Source organism: Oryza glaberrima, chromosome 1 (genome assembly GCF_000147395.1).
Source record: "Oryza glaberrima chromosome 1, OglaRS2, whole genome shotgun sequence".
NCBI classification, from domain to species: domain Eukaryota; kingdom Viridiplantae; phylum Streptophyta; class Magnoliopsida; order Poales; family Poaceae; genus Oryza; species Oryza glaberrima.
In genome coordinates this window covers 2,229,719-2,255,095 of record NC_068326.1, presented here as the reverse complement: position 1 = coordinate 2,255,095, position 25,377 = coordinate 2,229,719, and the positions used below count along the sequence as shown (strand labels likewise).

At 40.4% G+C, this 25,377-nt stretch overlaps 2 protein-coding genes across 2 annotated transcripts; one reads left to right on the top strand and one right to left on the bottom strand.

Annotated features, from left to right (window-relative positions):
- Positions 1 to 446: 446 nt before the first annotated feature.
- On the top strand, positions 447 to 10,005 carry LOC127778297 (uncharacterized). The gene is made up of 12 exons (XM_052304880.1): positions 447 to 659; positions 4,343 to 4,607; positions 4,707 to 4,787; positions 5,612 to 5,776; positions 6,405 to 6,475; positions 6,556 to 6,808; positions 8,255 to 8,328; positions 8,419 to 8,615; positions 8,981 to 8,997; positions 9,065 to 9,112; positions 9,203 to 9,331; positions 9,651 to 10,005. Exons 2-11 carry the CDS (start codon positions 4,382 to 4,384, stop codon positions 9,310 to 9,312), a joined length of 1,242 nt encoding a protein of 413 aa, XP_052160840.1. The 5' UTR covers positions 447 to 659; positions 4,343 to 4,381; the 3' UTR covers positions 9,313 to 9,331; positions 9,651 to 10,005.
- Positions 10,006 to 11,299: 1,294 nt separating this feature from the next.
- Positions 11,300 to 24,705, bottom strand: LOC127778287 (E3 ubiquitin-protein ligase PRT6). Its single transcript, XM_052304870.1, has 19 exons — positions 24,121 to 24,705; positions 22,207 to 23,295; positions 20,462 to 21,699; positions 20,241 to 20,381; positions 19,050 to 19,293; positions 18,203 to 18,964; positions 17,759 to 17,953; positions 16,936 to 17,555; positions 16,573 to 16,624; positions 15,860 to 16,499; positions 14,480 to 14,688; positions 13,865 to 14,394; positions 13,648 to 13,752; positions 13,488 to 13,554; positions 13,326 to 13,403; positions 12,571 to 12,639; positions 12,381 to 12,485; positions 11,637 to 11,724; positions 11,300 to 11,549 (listed from the first exon to the last, which is right to left on the bottom strand). The coding sequence occupies exons 1-17, from the start codon at positions 24,193 to 24,195 to the stop codon at positions 12,411 to 12,413; spliced, it is 6,189 nt and encodes a 2,062-aa protein (XP_052160830.1). The 5' UTR covers positions 24,196 to 24,705; the 3' UTR covers positions 11,300 to 11,549; positions 11,637 to 11,724; positions 12,381 to 12,410.
- Positions 24,706 to 25,377: the final 672 nt, after the last annotated feature.

Genomic DNA, 25,377 nt, shown 5'->3' with positions numbered 1-25,377 from the left:
ACTTAGCCAAACTTAAAGTAGTTTGACTTTAATCAAAATCAAAATATCTTAAAACCTAAAACGGAGAGAGTACATGTATTTAGAGAGATACTTATATATAAATAAATTTCTTAGGAAATTATTTTATTTTTATTTATTTATTAACTTTACAATACCTAATTAACTTCATGTACCCTTGAATAATAATAAAAAAATGAGCCGTAAAAAGAAAAGGCAGTAGTTAGTACCTCGTACGTTACTCGATAAGGTTAAAGATGCATCAAAAATGGCATTGGTGTAATTATCTTCTCTTTACATATACTGTATACGTCAAGTCAGAGGAACGTGGTGGCTGACATGTGAGCCCCACCGCTCACGGGCCCACCTGTCAGTGACCACGTCAGGTGCGAGGATCCGCTTTCCCAGTAGAGGCTCCAGTAGGCAGGTTAGGTCAGGTCAGGTACGGACGCATCCCCTCGATTCCCCTCTCCCCTCACTTTCTCTCTCTCTCTCTCTCTCTCTCTCTCGACGCGAGCAGATCAGATGTGCCGCCGCCGCCGCCGGGCGAGCCGGCTGGCCGCCATGGAGCTGAGCTGCGACGCGCATCTGCGATTCGGGCCGCCCTCCTCTTCTTCGCCGAAGTAAATAATGCAAAGATGAGAATATGAGTCTAGCTAGAGGTGAGGAACTCCGAACTCCCGATCGACCTAGCTACCCCCCTTTAATCGATGCAGAGGCGCGCGCTAAGCTGCACTTTGATTTCATTTATTTCATGCAGTACTAGATACATATGTACTCCTGTATATTTGATGACCAAATCAACTTCGCATCGAGGCCGGGTTGCATACCTAGCTAATATCACCGACTAGATCTCTCTCCTTAATTAGTGCTGCACTTATTATCATATCAGATTAATGAGGGGTTTGGTTTGCCAATTAATTAAGTTGATGAAAAGAAATTTACTTATCGATTCTTAATTCATTAGCGATGACCTCCCAATTCCCATTAGTATGCTCTTGAGCCTCTTGACTGGAATCAAGTAGCAGTACCCAAGCAACTAATGATGAAGATCGATCTCATGGGTTAGCTAGAAAGAAAGCTCAGAAGTTCCGGTATATAATATCCAACAGTACTAGCTCCCCTGCACCCAAAAGAAGTGGTTCGTATTAGTGGTCATTTGGTCGGCAAAAGATGCTAACCACCTTAACCTTGTATATTGGTTGTGCGCTTCATTTGGATTTTGCCGTTGTAAGAGTAGTTTTCGTGATATAAGTGTTACTGGTTTGGTTGTGCGCGTACTAGTTATGCACATACAGGGAATGTTCTTAGACGGTTGTATCACCTTTGTATAATTGGTTGAGTTTAATAAAAACTTTCATTATCTAAAAATATGTGTTACCGACATCTAGTACAAGCATATCATCGATGTTGGGTTAACCAAACTATAGCATTTTATTTGTACCTAATTAAGTTATTACCAATTTTCTTTTAAATCCATTTGTCCGGGCTCTATGATAAGAACACATTGCATTCAAAGCTTTTCTTTAGAAGTTCCCAATAATATAATATACCATACATTATTTTGGTCTTCAACTTTTTTCCCTCATCATTACAATACCCAAGTCCAATTTGGATGGCAAGGGCACTTTGCTTTTTCCCAAAAGTATATCATATACTATCTCCATCCCATATCATAGCTATCTCTGCTATTCACACATGCATTAATCACCATCTCAACGAATGTAAATATACGCTTGAAAATACCATATATCATTGTACACATGAGGATTTTGCATAAATCTAGGGTTGTGAAACAGTTTACCCCAAAGAGATAGTATGTTGGTTTTTCTTTTTTTTAAAAAAAAAAAAATGGATAGATCCTCTTGAGCCAGGTGTACAGAACTATTAAGTTAAGGAAATACTAGTGCAATTTGAAACAAACACTTACAATTGTTATTCTAGTTTTACTAAATGAAACATAATTTGTGAGGATTTCTTATGTGGCTCCATATGAACCGAGCATGATTTAATAGAGGATTATTAATAGTAGTTTAGATCAACTAAAGTTCACATTTATTATTTTTTAAATATATTTGAATAATATAAATGAAATATAAAACTAGCAATAACCTAGCGAGTTTGTTTGCGGTTATGCCAAGCGGGGCAATGAGAAAGTAGGGTGAATATATAATTTAGGGTTCCTTTGGATTATAGGATTTTCATAGGAACAATGAAGAATTATACTCATGAATTTTGTTTGGGACATAAGATTTTGAGTTTTCAAATTCTTACACAATTAATTTATCGTATTCCTCAATTCCATAGGATTATAAGCATAGGCTCCTTTGGAAATATTGTTTCTTTTTTTAAATACTGGGCTGGATTTTTAGGAGGGGTAGTTTTTACAAGTGAGGAACTACAATGGCGGGGAGAAGGACGATGACTTCACTTTTCAAGTAGTAGAGATAAATAATTATCTCCATTCTTTCTACATGTTTGAGCATTATTACCTTTTTTTTCATCAAAATCATTAAAAAAACAACTACATGAAAGTATTTTTCATAACAAATTACCGATACCATTTTCAGATATTAAATATTAACATATTTTTATATTGTTTGTGAGTTCAGGTTTCTAGGTTTGACTACACTCATTATAAAAACTTTATCTATTTTAGAACTGACCTCAAAATTCCTGTTGTATTTCATTTATGTGGGATTCAACATATTATATAATATTTTAGAACTGACCTCGAACTTCATCTATATACACTGACGTCAAAATTCCTATTTTTTTCTATAAGCTATTCGTGTCCAAATGAATGAATTCAATAATTCGTGTCGTATTTCATTTATGTGGGATTCAACATACTATATAATAATTCGTGTGTTTTATTCGAATTCCCATGTTCCAAAACACCCACAAACAATATTGAATTTACATATTATAGCAGTGGCATTGCCTAGCATGTACTACATCCGTCCCAAAATATAGTAACTTAGGACCGGATTAAACACATCCTACTAATACAAATCTGGATTGCCAGTCTAGGTTCACAGTTCTAGGCAGTTCTAGGCTGCTGAGTTCAGAAGGAGGGGTTAGGAACCCAACCCTTCAACATGTAAAACGAAGCATGGATTAGCGTATGATTAATTAAGTATTAGCTTAAAATAACTTAAAAATTGGATTAATATGATTTTTTTAAAAAAGCAACCTTCCTATAGATTTTTCTTTTTATAAAAAACACAATTTAACAGTTCGAGAAACTTGCACGTGAAAAAACAAGGGAATAGAAGTTGGGAAGATGTAGTAAAGAACACACCTTAGTATGCGTCTAATCCTGTCCTGAATACAATATTTTGGAACGGAGAGAGTAGTAATGATATATCATGCTGAAGTAGTTGATGAAGCTGATGGATGATAGAAGAGAAGAGCTTTTCAATTGGCAAAGCTAGTGGGGTATATATGCTGGCACACTGCTAATTACTACAACTAGGGGTGAAAACAGTCATAGAAATTTCCAACCGATTGACGCTCGTTTTCTACTTTAACTAGCCAAGCAATGTGAAAATGGTTACCGACGAAAACTAAAACGGTAAAAAAAAACCGTAAACAATTTTGCTATATACCGTCCGTTTCCAAATTTTGTTGTATTCTTATGCAAATTACCTCTTTTATAGTATACTCCCTCCGTCCCATAATATAAGGGATTTTGATTTTTTTGCTTGTTTTGTTTGACCATTCATGTTATTAAAAATTTTTTGGAATTATCATTTATTTTATTTGTGACTTACTTTATTATCCAAAGTACTTTAAGCACAACTTTTCGTTTTTTATATTTGCACAAATTTTTTGAATAAGACGAGTGGTCGAACCGTACGAGCAAAAAGTCAAAATCCCTTATATTATGGGACATAGGGAGTAGTATTTACCGTGTTTCTATCTGTTTCTTTATTTGACTCATAGTTTAGAGTCCCACCAATTCCTCAACAAAATCTCTAATTTGAGTTGTCGAGCACTTGGTTTGAATGGAGACAATTTACAGTTTATATAGTGTAATCTTGAATTTATTTTGTCACATTATATAGTTATTATGCAAAATTAAATGTAAGACTTTACAGTTCAGTGTTTTTTACCTTTATTATCAGTATTTGATTGCTTACGCCGTACAGTCCCGTCTCTGATTTTTTTATGCCATTTTTATTTCTGCCTTTCTACATCCCTAACCCTATGTATACAAGTAGCATATACTCTTCTTCTCATAATAGTAGTATAAGATTTTGTGTGGATGTAGAAAGTAAAAAAAAAAAAAAAACCCAAATCCCGACGCGCATTGACGCATCTCTCTCGTTTTGGTGAGCAGCGGCGGCCACTGGCGGTGGCGAGTCGAGCAGCAGCTGCCATGAAGGGCGACGGGGTGCGGAGGGGGAAGGAGGAGGCGCTCGGCGCCGGCGGGGGTCAGCTCTGCCCTGAGTGCGGGTACGAGTACCCCAACGCCAACCCCAACCCTAGGCTCCGCCGATCCCACAGCAAGAACTGCCGCCGAAAGATGAAGATGCCCGTGGTGGCCGAGGAGGCTGGCGTGGCTGTGCACAAGCGGCGGCGTGGCTTGGCCGTGGAGAACGCCAGTGAGTGCGGTTCTTTGCTCGGGATTTCTTTGGGATATTGATGGTTTCGAGTTCTTGGGTTTTTACGGCGATGCCTTTGCGTGCGCTGTATGTATACAGGTCGGGGAGGAGGAGGAGACAAGGTGGTGCACGAAGGCTCTTCTGAGCAAGGATGCTCGGCGAAAGCTAAGGAAATTTCAGGTATAGATCTCATCTTTGCTTGCTTATTTCCCTCCTTGCTTTGATTGTCCACTACCCTATGTTATAGTTTCCTTAAACAAGGGGTTTGCAGCAGTTGCAGCTTATGTTGATTTTACTGGTTGCCTCCTGATGACTTGTTAGAAACCAACACTAGATTACGGTGGTTTCTGTAAACTAATTTGCAATATTGGATAGCTTGCTTCTGCTAGCTGTGACATGAATTGGGGAATTTGGGAGAGGAGCGGGGCTCAGACGTTTCAGTTAATTTGGTCGGGCGTCTTGCTAAGAGATTTGTTTGCTCTTACCCAAAGAGAAAAAAAGGGGCTTAGTGGAAGCTGCAGTCTGTTGTGTTGGTTTTTGTATGAGCTAAGGCTTGTTCTTTTGCTCTTGTTTTCAGGGATTCATATTGTTGATTTCACACCTACTTGTAAGCTATTTACTACAAGATTTTTCGTATACTTAAGAACTCACGATATTTCGTCAAGCTAGAAAGTATCCATGTGATGCTCTAGGTAGAAGCAATGCGTTACTGGTATATGGTGCACAATTGTTACACCGGAAAAGCTTTAGTGATCCTTCCATGCTTCATTTGCTAACTCTTTTAGGTTTTGTAGGAGAACTGGAGAATAATTTTATAGCCCCTGCAGTTTTCATTCTTGTCGCGGACATTTGTTGCTTTGCTTGTGTGCATATTTGGCAAGGATCAGTTTCTTTTCTTTTCCTTTTTACCGCAGGCTCTCTTTCTGTGAGTTGGTAGAAAAAAAAAGTTTGGTGCTGGTCTGGCTCCATATGTTGTTGATTTTGTTTGTTGTTTTGAATTGCAGCTGAGCCAAAACTGATGGCCGATGATCCAATGTCATCACATGAGAAACATATGATATGCCATCGTCACTATAAGCTCTACCCTACCAAGGTTGCACCACAATGCAATGATTTGTCTTTTGGACCATTTTTGGGTCTTCGTAGGAAGGCCATGATTGTGACTAAAGGTAATTAAATACTTCATTTATTATCCTTGTCAAACATACGTTTGAAATGATCAGCAGTAAGAAAGGTTCTAAAAGAAATTGTAGCCTTTTTTGTGTGTTTTAGTGTGCAATTTCTAAATCATCATTATCCCATAAGGTCTAAATTTAACTACAATCCCTTCTGCGGATCTGCCCATTGAAGTTTCAGGTTGGAGAGATGGAACTTTATGATACGTATATTCATTAGACGTTCTTTTAGACCAAGTCAAATACAACATTCTAGTTATGATGTATTTAAAATTGCTTTCTTTACTTTGCTACTAATGCTTGATATCGAACTGCTTAGATTTTCCCTGAAATACATTGTTAATATTGCTGGGTAGGCCTGTTCAAACCAGTTTGACCCAGTTTTCACGTTCAATAATTACTGGTAATACTTATATAAACAGTATCTTGGCTGCTGTAGAATGGATTAATCTAAATCTAACTAGCTAACTTATATACAAGCATTGACCTATAAAATACTTATAGAAGCACAACCTAACTAAGGGACAAACCTGCAGCTTGACTATCACGTGGTATAGGAGTTGTGGGAACGCTAACGCATCTATATAGTAATATGGTTTATATGATGAATTAATCTTTGTAGGCATTAAAGTGATGTCAGGAGAAACACTTGATTATAAGCCAGAAGGAGGCCGAATCATGTTCTTATTTGAGGTCCAATCTTTCATCCATATCATTTTCATTGTCTTGATTTGGTTATTTGTCACACATTGTATATTGGTCTTGTGTTGTAGGCTGGAGTTGTGGATGAACTGCATGCTAGTGCCATCAGAGACCCTATTGGTATATATTTGAAGGACAAAAATGAGACAATGTGCATTGGCTCCATAACCAAGGCGCAACCCAGGGCACGGCTCTGGTTGATGCTATCAGAAGAAATGAAGCTATTTCACAATTCTGAGAGGAGGTCGGTGTACTTCAATGGATATGAGTTTTATCCTATGTATAAGCGCTTGCATCCATTGGAGACATACAGAAAACTATGGGGTACATTCTACACATATCTTATTTTCTGACCTTTCTTTAATATTTAGAAGTTTGTTAAATTTTCATCTACCACTTTAGTTTTTTGTTGGTTGATGATTCTTTTAGAGTGGGGACTGGGGAGTACACTACTTGTTAAAACCTTTTCTTTTTGTTACGCAAAGTTAACATTTCCTAGAAAAAAAGGCAGATCAAGCTAAAGAAGGATTCCCCAATCAGTAAAGAGATGGGGGCAAGGCACGCTGATAGAAAATGGAGCCGATATTCTCACACGTCAGTGTGCAGGTTGTGGTTATGGAGATGTCACAGGTCCAAGAGAGCAGAGAAAGGGAGTGATGTCCAAACCTGAAACTGCTGACAGTAAGGATGAAGTGTGTGAGCCCTTATTGGCTATAGGAGGGTACTCCTCTGTCCCAAACTAAGTCAACTTTTGTACACGAATCTAGACATAGCGTATGTTTAGATTTCATGTATAAAAGTTGATTTATTTTGGGATGGAGGGAGTAGAGAAGACAAGATGCTCATGCTGGTCACCTTGAAGTTGCACGATTCTAGGGTGGCAGTGAAGTTGCAATTGCACAGGTTATCAGCCAATTATCCACCTTTATAGAGTTGTGGATTTGTGGTTCACTGGTTAGGTCAGCAAGCCCCAACAGGTGGGGTAGCTGTGTCAGGCAGGCATCAGTGCAGCTTCAGGCAACTACTGGGAAACTATGACAACACAGAGGGTTGTGTTTGCTGAGGCAGCAGGTACACCATTGAGCCAACATTGATGAGGGTGGGAGGCTAGAAAAGGAGAAGGGGGAGTGGTAAGGGGTGTATTCGCTAGGGCACTCCTCGTTCATCCTGCCTTCTTGCTCCTATTAAACCTGAATTTTAATTGTAGTAGTATTAGATGATATGTGAATTTCTTGTCTTACATTGTACAAACAAAATCTAACAACTAATTGCAGACAGTTATGGCACTCATCTCTAAATTTAATTAGAGATAATATCAAACGTGTAGAAACAATTTACACATTTATGTTCTGCATACTGCTCCACCTGCCTTTAATCATACTTGTATTAAATGACTTCTAAAATCCAGCAATTATGAACATGAATGCTACTCCCGCCGTCCCAAAATATAACAACCTAGCTAACAAGGTTTGTCCCAAAATATAGCAACTTCTCCACTAACATTCACTTCCCAACCAATCACTTTTCCTACCAAGCTCCACTTCTCAACCAATCACAAACTCTTCCTATTTAGTTCTACTTATTTTCTTAATAACTGTGTCCAACTCTAAAACTTCTTATATTCTGGGACGGAGGGAGTACTTGATTATTTCTGGTGATCATGATTGCTACTTATGGTTCTAGTGGTTGTGTCTTTTATCATGTCCCCCTCCTTGACTATATTTTGCTGTGGTGATGACATTAAACTAGTTACATTTTTTCCCTTTCTAGTTGTGGAAGTGAAACCATTTGAAGATGCTTCTTTTAATCCTGTAGAGGATGAGAGGAAATATTATCTATTGAAGGTTTGAGATTCACACATCACCTCTTCAATCTTCTTGTTGCTTTTGCATATTTTTTTTCTTACTTCTGTTTATGCTTGTTTTGGGTTGCAGGTCTTTTCAACTGCGATTCCTAAAGAAGAAATTGATGTACATGTTCGATCTAACAAGGAAGTTAAAAGGCTTGGGGTTATTTCATCTTATGACACTTCATTCTCCTGTAAATTGGACTTTGAAGACCAGTTTACTCTATCACATACTTCACAAGAAGAGGATGTGGTATTCTATGGATACACACTTCGTCACGTACAATATCCTTTCTTTTACCTTTATTATCATAATATTTGTAGTTACAGATTTATTCATGAAGGCTTAGGCTACAATTCAACATAGCTATGGTCTGTGGAAACTCAGTGCGATTGACCCACCATGGGTTTGAGAGAGCAAGAGGAGGGGGCAGGGGTGTTAGATGTATTACATAGCTAGTTGTGTATTTACAGGGCGCTTTCTGCACTTGTAAACAGTTCCATTGTATACCTGTTGGTCCATTGCAATTCCAAGTCCATTTGTGCTTAACGGTACCACGTCAATGAATGCTAGGCTGGCACAATATTATTATTTGTTTACATTGATATAATCACACTCTGTTTCCTTAACTTCTATATGATGATGGAACTTCGTTTGAATATAGAGGTACGCAACCTTCTTTTAATATTTCATCTGCTCTCTTGCTCTCTGTACTAAATTTTCTACTCTGTAGAGCTGCCTATCTCATGTCCCAGTCTTCTTTGCACAGTCAAAATATCAGGTTTACCTCTGTTCATCTTTTTAACGTAGGACAATGTTCAGTTTAGATTTGCAGAACTTTGATGTTTGCTTTAATTTGTTGTTAATACAGATGATCCAGAGTATCGTGCGTCTAAGGCACTCACTGCAAAGAGAGAACCAGAGATGACGATTGTGCCATATGTGCCAGATACAGTTACCTACTGTGGCGATTCTCGGTGATGGACCTATCTGCTGCAAGGTAACCTACGAATCATATCATGTTGAATTTGCGTCCCTTGGAAAGGAAAATATTTCAAAACTGTTTGCATATAACTTATTTTGTAACTCGGTGACGTGTTGAATTCTGCAAAGTTTGTGTCCTATCTAACGTTTTGACTCCCACCTTTGATCGAACGTAATGTAAATGTATACTGCTGCTGCTACTCTTTGTCTGTACGATTTCACCTTGTCGTCGTCAATTTGCCAAATATATTGTCTTTTCCCCAAATACATGCCATCCAAGTTGGCTAGTTTGCACTCGGTGCTGATGTGGGTTAACTGTTGTGTTGTGTCGACAGGCTTTTTTGATGTGAAATATTTCTGGAGCTGTCAACGAGACCTGAGACCCACGTGTAATTTTCCAATGAGAACAAAATGCTTTGTCACCCGAAGCCTAATGTAGGAGTATAAATTAACCACTGTGCTCTTTGTGCTCATGTATGTTTATAAACGTTCTGACTCCTGTCTCACGCATTCAGATTCCCTGCAAGGTTTCGCGGTTCTGTTGCTGCGCGAACTGTTCATAACTTTTATTGTATGATCAGTCTTTTCTCCGTGTTGTTAATGGCTGGATGCCGGGACACTTGTTATATATGGCTTCACAACGGACGAACGAGCGATTATCAAACTTGAAAACCTCGTGTTCCACTTCTCTCCGTACTCTGAATTGTTTTTGGCTCTTCCGTTCTCTGAATTGTTTTTTGCTCCTTGGAAAAATTGACACGTGGAAAACTATTTTACAAAGACTTCATATCATATATGCACAAAATCTCGTGTAGGTCTTCAACCGCCCGACGTCTTAGTTGTATAAAGACATGACCGTGAAAAAGTTGTGTGTTATTACACGGGATATTGATACACGGCCTCTGTTAGGTCCTGTGTGGAAATTACGATGATGGTAAGGTGCTTAGCGGCGGAAACAAAGAAACTAAAGCTAAGCAAGTCAGTGGCAGGAGATACCATCTGTTGTACGTGGAGAATTTAGGCGCAACTGGAATTGGGCGGTCAATCCTACTAGGGACGTAAGTGGGGTGGACAAATGGGATTTTTTCCTGTTCATCCCACTTCTAATTTATTTTTTCTTCTAAAATTTATGTTACCATGAGTTCCATGAACTAATAAGCGGAGTGGAATTGCCCACTGACATCCTTTCTCCGGTCCTCTACCGCATCTGGCCCACAACCATAATGATTAGCAAGAACCTTTCCTTCATCGGAGCCGAGCCCCCCTCTTCTTTGCACTCGCACTCACCCGAGCCAAGAAAGACATCAGCGCATACAATTTAGATCAGCCTCTCCCCTCCAAGACCCAACAGACCCAGCTCCTGAATTGTTGGGACGTCATTTGTGTCGGCCATGGAGATTGCAAGACCTTGGTACCCATGGCTTCGACGTAACTTCTACAAGCTACAGATTTTTAACTGTCCTTGAGATAGTTGCCGTGTACTATGTGAACTTATCGTGCATCATCATTTTACAAGTTTAATAAATCTGTGATATCTACAACGAATAAGTACCTCTGTGGGAACGCTCAATGATTAAACAAAATATAGTTACTACTATAAGGCAACATATCCTATGCACACATGCCCTCACGTGTACACACGTGCACACCAACTAAAAAATGTCACCAAAAAATCTAGAAAAAATCATACACATATTTTCAATTGTATTACACCTAGGGTTAAAATCTTAACGTCAAATTCATTATATTTTAGCCGTAACAAAAAAAAACAAAAAATCTGACAGTTTTAAGGTTACAATTTTGTCAGAATTTTATCTTTTTTGTTATTCTCTATGTAGAATGAATTTGAAGATGCGACTTTGCACGTAGATGTAATACTATTGAAAGTACATGTAAGAATTTTCCTAGAATTTTTTATGATAATTTTTAGTTGGTGTACATGGTGTGTACACACGAGGGCCTGTGTGCATAGGATACGCTCCCCTACTATAAAGACAAACTATCGATTAGGGGAATTGTAAACTGTACAGACCGACCAGGCGGTAAATTGTTGAATGTTTACAAGGTCAGCAGTCCAACGACTCCAACCATCCATCCAGACATCGAATGCGAAAAGTAGATTATTTATCCAAGTCATCAACAAAAAGAAAAGTATCTGATCACTGTACAGTTTGCGCAACCACCAGTGCATAACCATGGCACGCCTGGACAAGAGAGCTGAAGAACAGTGCCATCTGGATGAGCAGATGAATCAGACGACAGAAACAACGCGGTACAACACAACGGCATTTACATGCATGAGCAGAGCATAGTGGTTATACCTTGTGTGAGGAAGCGTTGTTACCATTAAAAAGCATTGATCCCAAATTGCATCCGCACAGCTCCAGAAAATATTCACATCACAAGATCCTATCGACAAAACACAATAAACTGATATTAAGAAAAAAAGCACTCACATTGCAATATGGCAATATTGTTTATAGACTAGGTTGTGGTGATTATCCATAACTGATAAACAAGAATGAAGGAAGATGTTCATAATCTTCTGTAAATAAGAAGCCTTGCAGACCATTCAGCTATGTCAATTCGTCTCTCGTTATAGTTTCTACTTTTTACAGTAGTTGTCAGTCAGTTCATCTCTCGTTATAGTTTCTACTTCTAACAATAGTTGCCTTGGTAGAAGATGGTAATTGGTGAGAGTTATGGATTGCTACTATGGTATCAGCCTGGCGTGAGTAATACTGACAAATAATGTGACTAAGTAAATTAGAATAATCTGGATGGCTGGGACATAACTTTTTAGTTGGGTGGTCACCACTGACTACCATGGAGATGTAAACTTTTTCATCCCCTTAACGACACCCAGCCAGAATAGGGTAGAATGCATAAATGAGTAGTAATAGCAGTAGCTACTTGGGCAGGGCAATCTGCCGGTTATCTCAATCCTGGGGAGGATATAAGGCCTCATTGATTTAAATACTGATTAACATCATTTGATAAAAAGGGAAGAAACCAGCTTTTGGTATTCCAGAATCAAACACTAACAAAATATAGATGATACAGACCTTTGGAGATTGTCCCACAGCACACTGCACTCAATCAGATCCATAAATGCTGATGGTTGTCTGCCTAAGTACTTCAGAAGTCCTGTCAAGGCTGTGAGATGCCACCTATCATGTCAAAAGGAGGGCATGTTATTCGAAAATTCCTGATGATTGAAATGGAGCCGTTAATAAAGGCGGGTGAGCCTACTACCAGATATGTGAGGGCTGCGTATCTTTCTTGGCTTAGATACAAAGGCTTTCCTCTGTGCATGTCATGATCCTGCAACCAAATAGCAATACATGAGAAGAAAAAAGGCATAGGATCACATATAATGAAATTACCCATAGCATTGCCCAAGGCCATCAAGGGGTCGTTTGGCTCACACATCCTTGGTAGCATATGCCCCAACCTCAGGTGAGAACAAGCCTCATCCTTGTAGCATTACCCTAACCTTTATAGCTTCTTTGCATTGCAAGGAAATATCTCAATAATCTACAAGGCATGCATCCTATACTCTAATTCATCCCATCAAGAAATCAAATCATATGCCATCAATCCGTCCTAGGTGCAATGTTTTAAACGATATGCATACAGGTAAAAAATCTTCACAGCACCCTGCCCTGGTTCCGTGTATGTATACTCAACAGTGGCAGTAAAGAGAAGTTACGTCTGGTTTCAGTCAATGGGATCTTCACGGTATTGACAGGATAATTCTTCAGTTCATTTGATGATGGTATTTTACATCAAGGCAGTTAGTGTTCGATCTTACAATTGCTCATCGAATTATGGGTGGAGAAGATTGCTCAGCCAAGGTCCATTCAAGAGCATAATTTCATGAGGCACACTAGCATAGAAGCATGCTGGCGCAAGAATGCAAGGATAGCAAGGCAAGCGGGGATAGTGAGGCAAATAAACATGCTTTAGTGCCAGCAAAAAGCTATTCAGTATTTAAATTAATCCAGTACCTCCTCACCGAAGGCGTCAAGGTAGGGAGATGGCCAAAAGGCGAGACGAATAGATCGCTGCAACAGTATTGTTGTTTTCTGCACAAAACAGACAACAAAATTGAAGAAAGCAATCTCAACACCGATAACAAGAATGATATGCAGTCACAACTTAATACATACCCTAACCAAAAGAAATATGCCAACGCCAGCACCACATTGAGACGCATGATTAAGGCACTTTCCAGTCCTACACACAATATACAAAATAAAGGTTTACCCTCACTTCATAATTAAAACACAATCAGCAAGAGTGAAACAAGAACTAAATGAACACCATCACCTGCAGCATGGTTTCCAACTAGGCGAACATAGCTTGCCACAAAGTAAACATAATGCTGGTTCATCAGGCACTGAACCGCAATCAGGGCATTGCATCTTGACATATCTAATGGGAAAAACAGTAAGTGTTAGCCTTCAGCCTTAAAAGCAATATATGGTTCCTGAAGACCCAGAACCAGAAAGGGAGGGAATCAATCAAAATTAGGTTCAGATTAAACCTTTCCAGGAGAACTTGATAGACAGGAGGCAACTCCATCAGCCTAAATGGCACTGCTGGGGTAGAGAAATGAACGCCTCTATATTTACGGGTTTTGTAATCCTCGCAGAAATGTTGTGACCATTTTAACGCAAGCATATGTACAGATTCATCTTGGAGAATTGGATCCAGTGACTGAATCTGAAACAGGTCTTCCAATTCCCTTATCCCATTCAGCTCCACTGCCAGTGAGTCTGCCGCGCTATTACTCAAGTAAAGATGTGATGATCCTTCCCAGATATTAGAACTGTCATACAAAGGTGCTGAGGAAGACGATCTTAGAAGCTCCCATAGTAACGCACACCTCCGAAGATACGGATAAGTCAATCTCCGGACCATATCTTTTGGGTGACAAGAAGGATCAATGTGTTTGGATACAAAATATTCTCTAGCAATATCAATTGTTGTCATAGTCTGGCAAACATCATTAAGGAGGCAGTTGCTGAAACTTGATCTGTCAAATGTTTCTTCTCCATAGCATGTTATCAACGCCTACAACACAATGCATGCCATAAAATGTAATGAAGTAATAAAAAAGGATAATATGCACATTCCAGGAGAAGGCAAAACAGCATACCTGAACAACACAAACAACATAGAATAGGTGGACGAAAGGGATGAAGAATTCAGTGGACATTAGAAACTGAACAGGTAAACAGAAAAGAGTTGACAACAATGATGAAAAAGGATCTTGAGCAAGGACTGGATCCGCACATTGTTTCCAAAATTGGATATCAGGGAAGACTCCACCCTCACTAGTGGGGTCACCCATCGGTGGCATAATGCCTGTTGAAAATGAAAAAATGTGAGGGGATATTCAAGTATGATATCGTGCATAATGTATATGCAATTAAAAATGCACATGCAGAATCTAGGATGCAAGATACGGCACACAGCTCACGTATCCGTATCAGATACATTCTCGGATAAGGATACAGATCGGATACCCTCCGATACATATCCCATACATATTCTTGATTAACAAGGTTTTCAAATAAACAGAATAATTCAGGATATGCTCTCGATACGATCAATGTGCCGCCGCCATCTCCTGGCCTCGACACGACGACGCCCATCTCACAAAGCGCAGCAACGATGATGCTGGACACCAAGGACTGCCATTATGCCGCAGCACCTTCGCCATCTGCCGGCCGTCATGGTGCAGCCGTATGCCGCAGCGCCTCCGCCATCCACCGGCCGTCATGGTGCCGCCATATGCCGCAGTGCCTCCGCCATCCGCCGGCCATCGTGGTGCCACCATCTGAAACAGGGTCTCTACTGGCAGCCGGCTGCCACAGCTCCGCAACCAGGCATAGCCGCACAGCCTGTGCTGCCTAGTACTTGGTTCTTCCGGTCCACTGCAGATCTTACTTTCTTAGTACTACAAGACTACTAGTGACATATCTTGTTAGATGCGATGGATATTGATGGAAGCTTGAATGGTAATGCATCTAGCATTCCAACTGCTAGTGTGGCTGCTGATGCAGCGGGGCGATGGAAGAGAGAACCAATTTGGGTGTTTTAGTATTCTACACTTATTATTCAGTTTTCTGTATTTTTTATTCCCTCTCCCTCTCCCTCTCTCTCTCTCTCTGTGTCTGTGTGTATGTATAGACGTATCCCCGTATTCGTGTTTCTTAGAAAATGCCATATCCCCGTATCACGTATCTGTATCCCCGTATCTGGGTAACAGTACAAAATATAGAGGTATTTGAGTTTCCTGTGAAACAAGAGCCCGAGTAAAAGAACACCGATTCTAGAAGTGCATCAAACTACCTTGTTATGACATTTTGGTTTCTTAAGGCTGTCAGATTACATTTATCAAACACTTCTTGCATTAATATATTAACATTTGCCATTATAATTATCAGAAACAAGAGTATGACATTGATATTGAAACATATACAGTGAATAATATTTAGAGGCGGAGATGGGAAATTAAGTGTGCACTATATACCTTTCCGCTTAGTGGCATTCAGAAGATCTTTATCACCAGAAGTGCCAGAGCAAATAGAGCTCGCTAACAGTTGTAGACCTTCGAATCTCAAAAGAACCTCAAGGCGATTCAAATTTCTCGCAGAGTGAGCAACACGAAATAACAGAGACAGTATAAATCCATTTGATGAATTCAGTTCATGGCGTAAAGATTCTATGCATGACTTCGATTCAGAATAGCTTGCAATTCTACCACGAGAAGCAATTTCTGTAGATACCACAGAGTATCTTAGTGTATCCCAGAGAAATAGGGATGGGTTTAGCCTTTCAGATGCTGAAAAACTGTTGTGGCTACGACGGTAGTAAAGCATACACAATCTTCGTAGGGAAGGATCTAGAGCTGGCTCTGTAGTATCATTGACCTTCCCACTTAAAGCTTTTAAAAACTTGCTTTGTCCAACAATTTTTCCAGCAGTTTCAAGAAGCCAGAGTGCATGAGGGAACTGTAAGTTACTTGTCGTCATCCATGATGACGCAGGAGGAGCTTCAGACGGTATCTGAACAGATGGCATCGTCTTCCTCAAAGATTTACTAGAGAAATCAGGTGATGCTGGAAGAATAGAATTTGCAAATCTGCGACAGACTGGACACAGCAACTCTCCCTGGAAAAAAGGTACTGAGTTAGAGAGAGAGAGAGAGAGAGAGAGAGTTATGAAATGTATAGGTAGAAAATACCAGATCCGGATCAACAATATGACCAGTTTCAAAACCAAGTCTCCTGACATATCTGCAAATGTTCAATCAACAGAAGTGTAAGCAGCTTGGCATAAAATATGAGACACCACTCTTTTTCAGTCAACAATTGTTCCTAAAAGTCTAAAAGTGTAAGGTAGTAGTACATATTCTCATTTCAAGCTGAGAAGGTGACCTATCAAATTGAACAGATGAATAATTGTTAAATCAAGAAGCTACCAATTGTCGAGTTGTGCACTGCTAAAAGTGCGAGATTCTCATCCAAATATGGTACCACACAATACGCACACGATGCAATATAAAGAATTTCTTACTTGAACTAAATAAATTTTGAGTGCAGCTTACCTTTGTTTCAAGGAGAATAAATATCGATCATGGCATTCCTGGTGTACAGCATGTCCACAAGAGGATATGTGGATGCCATCACAATCAACAGGACCAAATCTGTTCCTTGTAACTGAACCAGAAGATTTGGACGGATGAAGGTGTTTTGTTGAAAGACAATTAACATATGTTCCCAGCACAGAACTTCTGGGGCTTCTGTTTTTCTTGGAGCCAATTGACAGGTTCGAAGTATTCACTGTTTGTTCATCATCTTTAGTTTCTACATTGTTGGGCCCAAACATATGATCTAAAATAGTCTTACAGACATCATCCTCAATTGTCTCAAGAGAGGTGGTATCACCAGCATTGCTGTTAGAGTACACACCAGGCAAAGATGATATATATCGAATGAGTGGATGTTGCTCATTTGAGAAATCAAGGAACGCATCAACTTCCATAGCATCTGAATCAAATGAAGGCTCTACTGCTGTATCAGCAATGAATTCCTCCGAACTAAAAGAAGAAGCACCCGAGGGATCAGCTGATTCTTCCCTTCTGATGGACCCAGATATCTTGTTTGATTTAGTTGGATTTTCCCAGGAGGGATGACCCATCTCAACAAAGGTTGCAAGTCGAGATCTCTGGAATATATAACATGTAAGCAAGCATGTATAAAAGCACCAGCACACATACAGCATACTAGCAAAGTTATAATTAATCCTATCCGCTTGTGTTTTTAACACAAAACAGAAATGGGTAAAAAATACAAAATGGCAATCACTATTTCATGTAGATGTGAACATAATTGATAGAGCAATCCATTTGCCAAGCAAACTACGGTTACCTGAAGAAGAATCAGATAGCACAATGGACTTTTAGAATCTGAATCCCTGCACAGGGAGCAAACTGGCAGCGACTCCTCTGAGACTACACCAGTTGAACAGGACACATCTGGCTCAGACATTGGAACATCCTGCCCCTCACTTCCTGATGACTTCATACTTTCAGCAAACTTCGACTGTTCTGCTTTCATTTTTGCCTAATATATAACAATATATAATAACGCAAATGAAGAAATGCCAACATCAAGTAAATTTGCAATCAAGACAAGTAAACTATTTATGGATCAAAGCCTAAAAAAGGAGAAAAAAAATAATAGGCAATCAAGGGAACTGCAGACCTAGCATTTCTATAATAAAGAAAATCAACGTAATAGCTTAGCAAACCCATCCAACAAACATAATTGAACTTGAATATGAGATGGCTTGAGAATATAATTAGATTGTACCATGATTGCAGCTTGGCGTTGGCGCGCCTTTGCCTTCTTGTCCATAGAATCTGAAGATCCTGGATTTTGTTTGCAACTGGTATCCTGTGGCATGGACGGGACTATATGCGGCGCCATTTGTCTTATTGCAGAAAAGCATTCCTTACTTAAGTTGGCAAATTTCTTTAACAAGCTCTCAATTAGTGATGGAATATTGCAGTACTTGGATCCAGAAAAGGAGATATCATTCTCTTCCTTGTATTTGTGCATTAATGAAACCAGCAAGGTAAGCATGCTCTCATTCTTCACTTTGCCAGAAACTGGAGGTACTAGTTCAGTAGAATAGGTCAATATGGGAAAAGCCTCTTCTGCATAAGATGACAGGACAACCCATGATTCATCATCATGCTGCACTATATCCATACCATATTGGTTGGCATACCTTTTGCTCTCCGATTCACATATATCAAGTGCCAACCAAAGCAAGTGCAAACCAGTCACAAGGACGTTGTCAGGGGCACGTGATACAGATAATGGATCACTGTAAACAGCATAGAACAGAACAGCGCGAACAATTTGAAGGACAGCTTTCGATGTTGCAATTTTAGAAATATTATGCAGGGGCCTAAAAACATGTGTCCATTGAGGTAGCTGAGCATTGAGAGCAGATACTTTGCAAAAACGGTAATATCTCTCCTCGGCAATTTGTAGTTCCCTGGAATTCCAGCGGGGATGATACAAGTCCAGCTCCTTCCAGAATGTTTTGCGAAGTACATACTTACCCTGTGATAACCTTTGTTATAAAACATACGTTCAAAAATAAAATTAGATTTTCATAAGCATGTAATATAATTTGAAGGATTCAAACCTGCTTCATGCCAGATGGATTAGAATAAACTGCAAGTGAATCCAGAACATTCTGAAGCTGGTCACTTGACGAAAGGGCACGGGGAAGAGACTTCACAATCTGGCTGTGTGTGGAATCCACAACAGCTAACTTATAAATCAATTCTCTTTTCAAATTGTCTGATGTGGAAAGCCCACAAAATCTACGTTCTTTGACTAATTGTATGAGAAAAGTTAGCATTTCTTGCATAAGAACTGATTCATACCTGTAAAAGGGTATGCTGTCAGCCTAATTTGACATCACAAATTTCTTCAATTGACAAAAGTTCAAGTACATAACTAATTTGGACAGCTGAGGAAAACAATGAGATGAATGTCACAGCAATGAGATGAAAAGTCACAGCAAGACAATGGCATTTCACTAAAAGCTGATGTATGATAATATAATGTATGTGCCTGATCAACATGTCCCTGGACCCAAGCAGCTCAAATGACATCATGGAGGCAACCAGACCACAATGGCAGGGAGACAGACAAACTAAAAGGAACCTCCTTTTATTCTGGTTCAATGCCGTGTATAAGATTAATCTAAAAAATCAATTGTCTAACTACGAAATAAGATACCAAAATAACCTACAGTTAGATCTCCTTATAACAATCGCTGCTTAATCCAAGGTGCTGTTACATTTCACTCGTGATAACATGCCACACAGGGTCATGCCAGCAATGCCACGGGGCATAGTATGACACAATATTAGAAAAGGAACAAGCAATCTACAAAGAAATCATAAACCTCCTTTCAAACTGAGAATCTGAGCATCACTCAAGTATTCAAGTAAATAAACGGCGTGGGGCCAGTCAGTGCAAAATGGTTTTCAAATATCAAAGCACGTTTAGCAAAATGAGGCCAACTACTTTCATTCACCATAAAACCACAAACAAAAGAAAATGGTTGCGGTTTTTTCCTTAATTGTAAAGACAGATATAACATTCTGCAAAACCAAAAGAGAAAACAAGAGGGAGAACAAGAAAGTAACTATAGGTGCAGGTTCATTTTCAACTTCTGTGATCATTATAGCTGTGCTTGATTGCGACACAAATAAAGGTGATTGTAATAACCCCAAAAGCTAAATTGTAGCTACATGTGGTACGAAAAACAACATATGACAGAAATAGAAGTTTATCTGTCATGATAAAGCAACCTGTGACTTACTCATTCTGTTCCGCAAGATCCAAAGACGTATAATTTGACAGTCCAAATCTCTCCTGAATGGTCTTAACAAAAAGCTCAGGAGAAGATAGTGCAGCACAGCATTGAAGAAGAAACAGATCAGACTCCAAACCCTGTTCAAGCCTGGAAAGACGAGTAACATTATTACCTTCAGGACTATTAATTGAACACAACAAACTCACTTAAGGTCACGATGAAATTACCATTGCACAGAGCGGTACCACTCAGCACTCAGTATAGCTGCATCACCATTCTTACGCCACATTCCAGCACGCACTTGTGCGCAAAATACTCTTAGTCGTAATGGATGCTCCATCACAATTGACGCAAACCCATAGGGTTCACAGCCTCTAAGTACCTGAGAAAAAAACTCATTGGTCTGGACAACTGAACAATGCCCAGGTTTGACATCCTCTCCAAAACATTTCCCCATTGCCTTCCGCAATAGGAAAGAAAGCATACGATGCAAAGGGATATGAAATGATGTTTCTTGTGAGCTGACATCGAAAACAACATGAGGCCAGCCTACTGTGTTGATTATACCTAGTTCCTCAATTCTAGAATCAGGGTGGGCATACAAAAGGCTGCCGTCAGTCATAGTATAAGAAATGGCATTCTCAGGGTGCAATTGTGTATCTGCTGCATTGCTACTTTCGTGCATCTTTCTTTTGCCTGCCATGTTACTAGGATGAGGCAACCCTATTTGATCAATTAGCATCAGATTGTCCGGATCTTGAACAGAGGAACTAAATGACTCAGGAATATCTGCAATATCACCTGGTCGGGGTTCTTCATTTATCTTGGCATTCACTTCAGCAATATTTATATTTGGTTTGCCTTTGTTAGAAGTCAAAGGCTCCTCAAGCAAAGCCATAAAATTGTGAGGATCACTACTGCTCGCATCAAGGAAAGATAACTTGCCCCTCAGAGCTATACCTGGTGCCAGCCAACCTTCAATAGCTTTCAGGCACTGAAGAATTAACCAGGCAGCAGGCGGTGGCAATCCACCGACTGAAGAACTGTCTTTGCTGCCTAAATTGCACACTGAGCTATTTTGGGAGACCCTTCCCACTTTTGCAAGCCGCTGATTCTCAGAACTTTCTATGCTTTTTGTTGCAGTGGAGCAAATAGTAACATCAGTTGACTCATGTTGCTCGGGAGGAGCAAATGCTCCTTTCACCAAAGAACCATGACAAACTCCAAGATAGTGTCCCAGCACAAAGGGTGCAGATAGGTTCTCATTCTCATCTTCACCATGAATACTTGTCACTCTCTTCTGAGGATCCATCCCTTGTACAAGTGACAGGAGCTTAATCCATGACCTTGTTAAATCAGGCCTCTCATAAGCAACATATTTAGAAACTTCCTCATGACTAAGGACATAACGTGTATCTTCCAATAGTCTGACAGTAGCATCATATAAGTTTGTCCATTTGTTTGTCTGCAAATAACAACGTACAAAGACTTTCATGACCGTATGAAATCATATTATACTATATGAATCACAGTGCATAGTTGATCAATGAATAATGATAGAAGGCCCAACAAATAAAACCTTAATCAGGTTCACAAGAACTATAAGGCATCAGAGATATCTACAAATATTTCAGAGACTCATTGGCTATGTCAATATAAATTTATTAAAAGCCAATAATGCTAGTGCCTATTGTCAAACCCATTCCCAGTTATCCAAGTAACTCGTCTTTATTTCCTTTATGCATAAGCTTGCGAGATGCTAGTATAACTAATTATTGATGGAATAAAACAGACTCAGGATTGATGGCACATGATTAACATTGAGTCATTAACATTATATCAAAAGCAGACGAACAAACATGCTTGGCACAAAATGTACCAACAGCAGTCATCTTATACTTGAAAGAAAATACCAATAGTACACGCTAACTGGGTCAACATAGTTTCAAGCCATAGGATGAATCAAGCATACCTGTAAATGGCCATCCTCACCAATGCAAGAAAGAAATAGATCTGTCAGGCATCCAAGAAGAACTCCCAACAAATTCACCTCACGCACAAGCCTAGGAGTCAACGTAGGCACGGTGAATATTTGCACAGAAAAGGTAGGCATCAGAGGATACTCCTCCAACAGAGAATCGTTGCACCCTTTAATAACTTCCCCAAATGTAACAGGATAGTAGTGTATAAAAACTTTGGCAAACTCATACTTAAAAGCTGGTTCACTGATAAGTTTCAAAAGCAACTCATGCAATTTTTTAACAGCCTTCTTGTCCAGCAACCTTTCTGCCTTCGTCAATGCATCTAATAGGTCTGGACATTCACGGATTCTTTGGGCGACAAAACTAAGAAGACTTTCACTGCAGCTGCAGAATTCAAGCAGCATATTAGCAACACAAGTTGTCAATTCTTCAGCGACCCTCTTGCACGAGTTACCACCATCACCCTCTGCGTGTGGCGGACCTTCAACCAGGCATATTCTCTCCTTCCAAAACTGCAAGAGCACATCCAGCACAGGCCCTACAGAACTTGCAAGCTCCTCTGGAAGTGGTTTAATCTGCTCGGCCCCCTTGTGCCTTGAGCAAAACCCTTCACGCTTCCAGGCAGTTGTATCCCCACAGTCACAACATCCACCACCAGTATACATGATGGAGTAATCATGGTCCTTGTGATTGCCGTTCTGGAAACATGGTACACAGATTGCACATGTGGGATCATGCTCACAGGTCCGGCAGCGATAAGCAAGATCATTCTGTCCCCAAACAGATCCACAGACAGCACGCTCCCCTGCAGTGCTACGTTCCAAGTCATCAAGCATCGCGTGTGGCTCATTGTTGAACATTAACCACTGTAACCAAGACAAAATCTCGTCACATGCTTCACTGTTGCTGCTGTCACCATCCTTATTCGATGCTTTCCGGGCCTCCAATAAATCAGCACCAACTGACAAGACGAGCTTGGCGATTTCAGGAATCAGCTCCTTGTGTTCCTCCAAGTAAATGAGTAAGCCTTCTTGGTGTTCCTGAAGCTGTTCTTGTGGAACTCCAAAGAGAATCAGTTTCTGCAGTGGGGCAACAATGCCAGGTACATTAGAGAAGTTCAAAGATTTCAGCAAAAAGTCTACTTACCCTAATAACCACCGAAACTCCTTATGAAGCAAATCTCTAATCATTACAAAAAGATGTATGATTCCGTTCAACTTATTCAACACGCGCAATGCTGGAGATTCTTGCTCCTCGCATTATGAAAGGACAATACTTCTATTTTTTTAAAAAAAAAACAATTGACACACGCACAGCTAAAACAATAATTTACTAGCTGCGAAACAACCGCTATTTCGTATATCCTGAATTCCACCAAAAGTGTGTTCTACGTAGGAGAGTTTTCTGATTTTGTGTATTCTGAATTCTACCAAAAGTGTGTTCTACTACATACGAGAGTTTTCTGATGTCGTGTATTATGAATTCTACCAAAAGTGTGTTTTGCACAGCAACTCCTAAGTCCTAACACCTATCCATGCTTGGTACAAACAAGTGTGTCCTACTACATACGAGAGTCGTGTATTCTGAATTCCACCATAAATGTGCTCTACATATCAACTCCTGCAGGTGTTCTACATAGCAACTCCTAACACCAATCCATGCTTGGTTATAAAAAGTGTGTTACGAGAGTTTTCTGATTTCGCGTATTCTGAATTCTACCATAAATGCGCTCTACGTATCAACTCCTGCAGGTGTTATGCATAGCAACTCCTAACACCAATCCATGATTGGTACAAACCAAAACAATTCACAGTCACAAACATATAAAAAAACAGCACGACATAACCACCGGCACGGGTTGCGGGGGATCGAGCACGGAACGGATCAAGAGGAAAGAGACGGACCTGCTCGATGAGCTCCTGCGTGGACAACTCCGGCGGCGCGTCGGAGGGGCCCCCGCCGCCATCCATCCCAGCCATGGCCCGAAGCCAGCTGGGACAACTCCAGTGACCCGATCGCCCGCCCCCACGCCCCAGCCTCGCTGAATCGAATCACCACCACCACCCCAACCCCCAAATAAACCCCCCCTCCCCTCCCCCCAAAATCACCCCCAAATCCCACCAGAAATCTCGATCAATCCGGGGTTCGATTCGCCCGCGCGCCACCTATCCTCCTCTCCCGCGCCCCCTCAAATCTCTCACGGGATGAGTTGGGAGGAAGAAGAAGAAGAAGAAAAGGTTTAACCCTAGCGGCGAGGCGACAACTCGATGCGGGTTAATGGGTGGGGTTAACTTGGGTATTTATAAGCTTCGAGGGATCGGGGGAAATCACACCACGGCCAACACGCAGGGAAGGTGGAGACACCGCAGGAGGAGGAAGAGGCTCGATGATTCGGCTTTTCTTCTTCTCTCGTTTTTTTTTTAATTTTTTATTTTGGGAGGGGAGGCGGCCGTGGTGGTGTGGCTAATCGCGAATGGGGAGGAGGAGAGATGGTGGGATGGATGGACGCCGTGTTTATCTTCGGCGGGAGGGAAGAGGTTGTTCTCTCGCTGGACGGTGGGCCCCACGACCTCGGGTAGGTGGTCCCGGGATGGCGGCTACACTACGTATAATGCGTGCGTGCGGGTTTCTTTTGTGTGACTCGAAGGAGATGGAGAGGGGGCTGCCTACGAGATGGGGCCCCACATGGAAGTGACACAAGTACTCCCTCCATGGCTCCGTCCCACAACTTCAGCTTACAGCTCGAGCCAAACAGTTTCAGCTCCCTAAATGACTAGGCCTATCATATACTATTCTATATTCGTTTATTTTAGATGAAGGGAGTGTCGACTGGCATTGGTATTTATACTTTGAGCCCAATTATCAGTTTAAATGGGAGCGGAACTGTGTTGAGCTCTCTCACAAAATGGGCTAGAGATGTGGAGTTGGGTTAGTCAGCTCCACAACTCCACTCCAGACCCAACTCCTGAAGCTAAAATTAGGAGTTGTAGTTCTACCAAACAATCCCTAACTTAGGACTTAGGATACGATATTACAGTACCTAGTAGAATGAATTTGAACCCTGAATGGCTGGGCCTATTACATCCTATTCTATATTCGTTTATTTTAGGATGAAGGGGGTGTCGACTGGCATTGGTATTCTTATGCTTTGGGCCCATTTA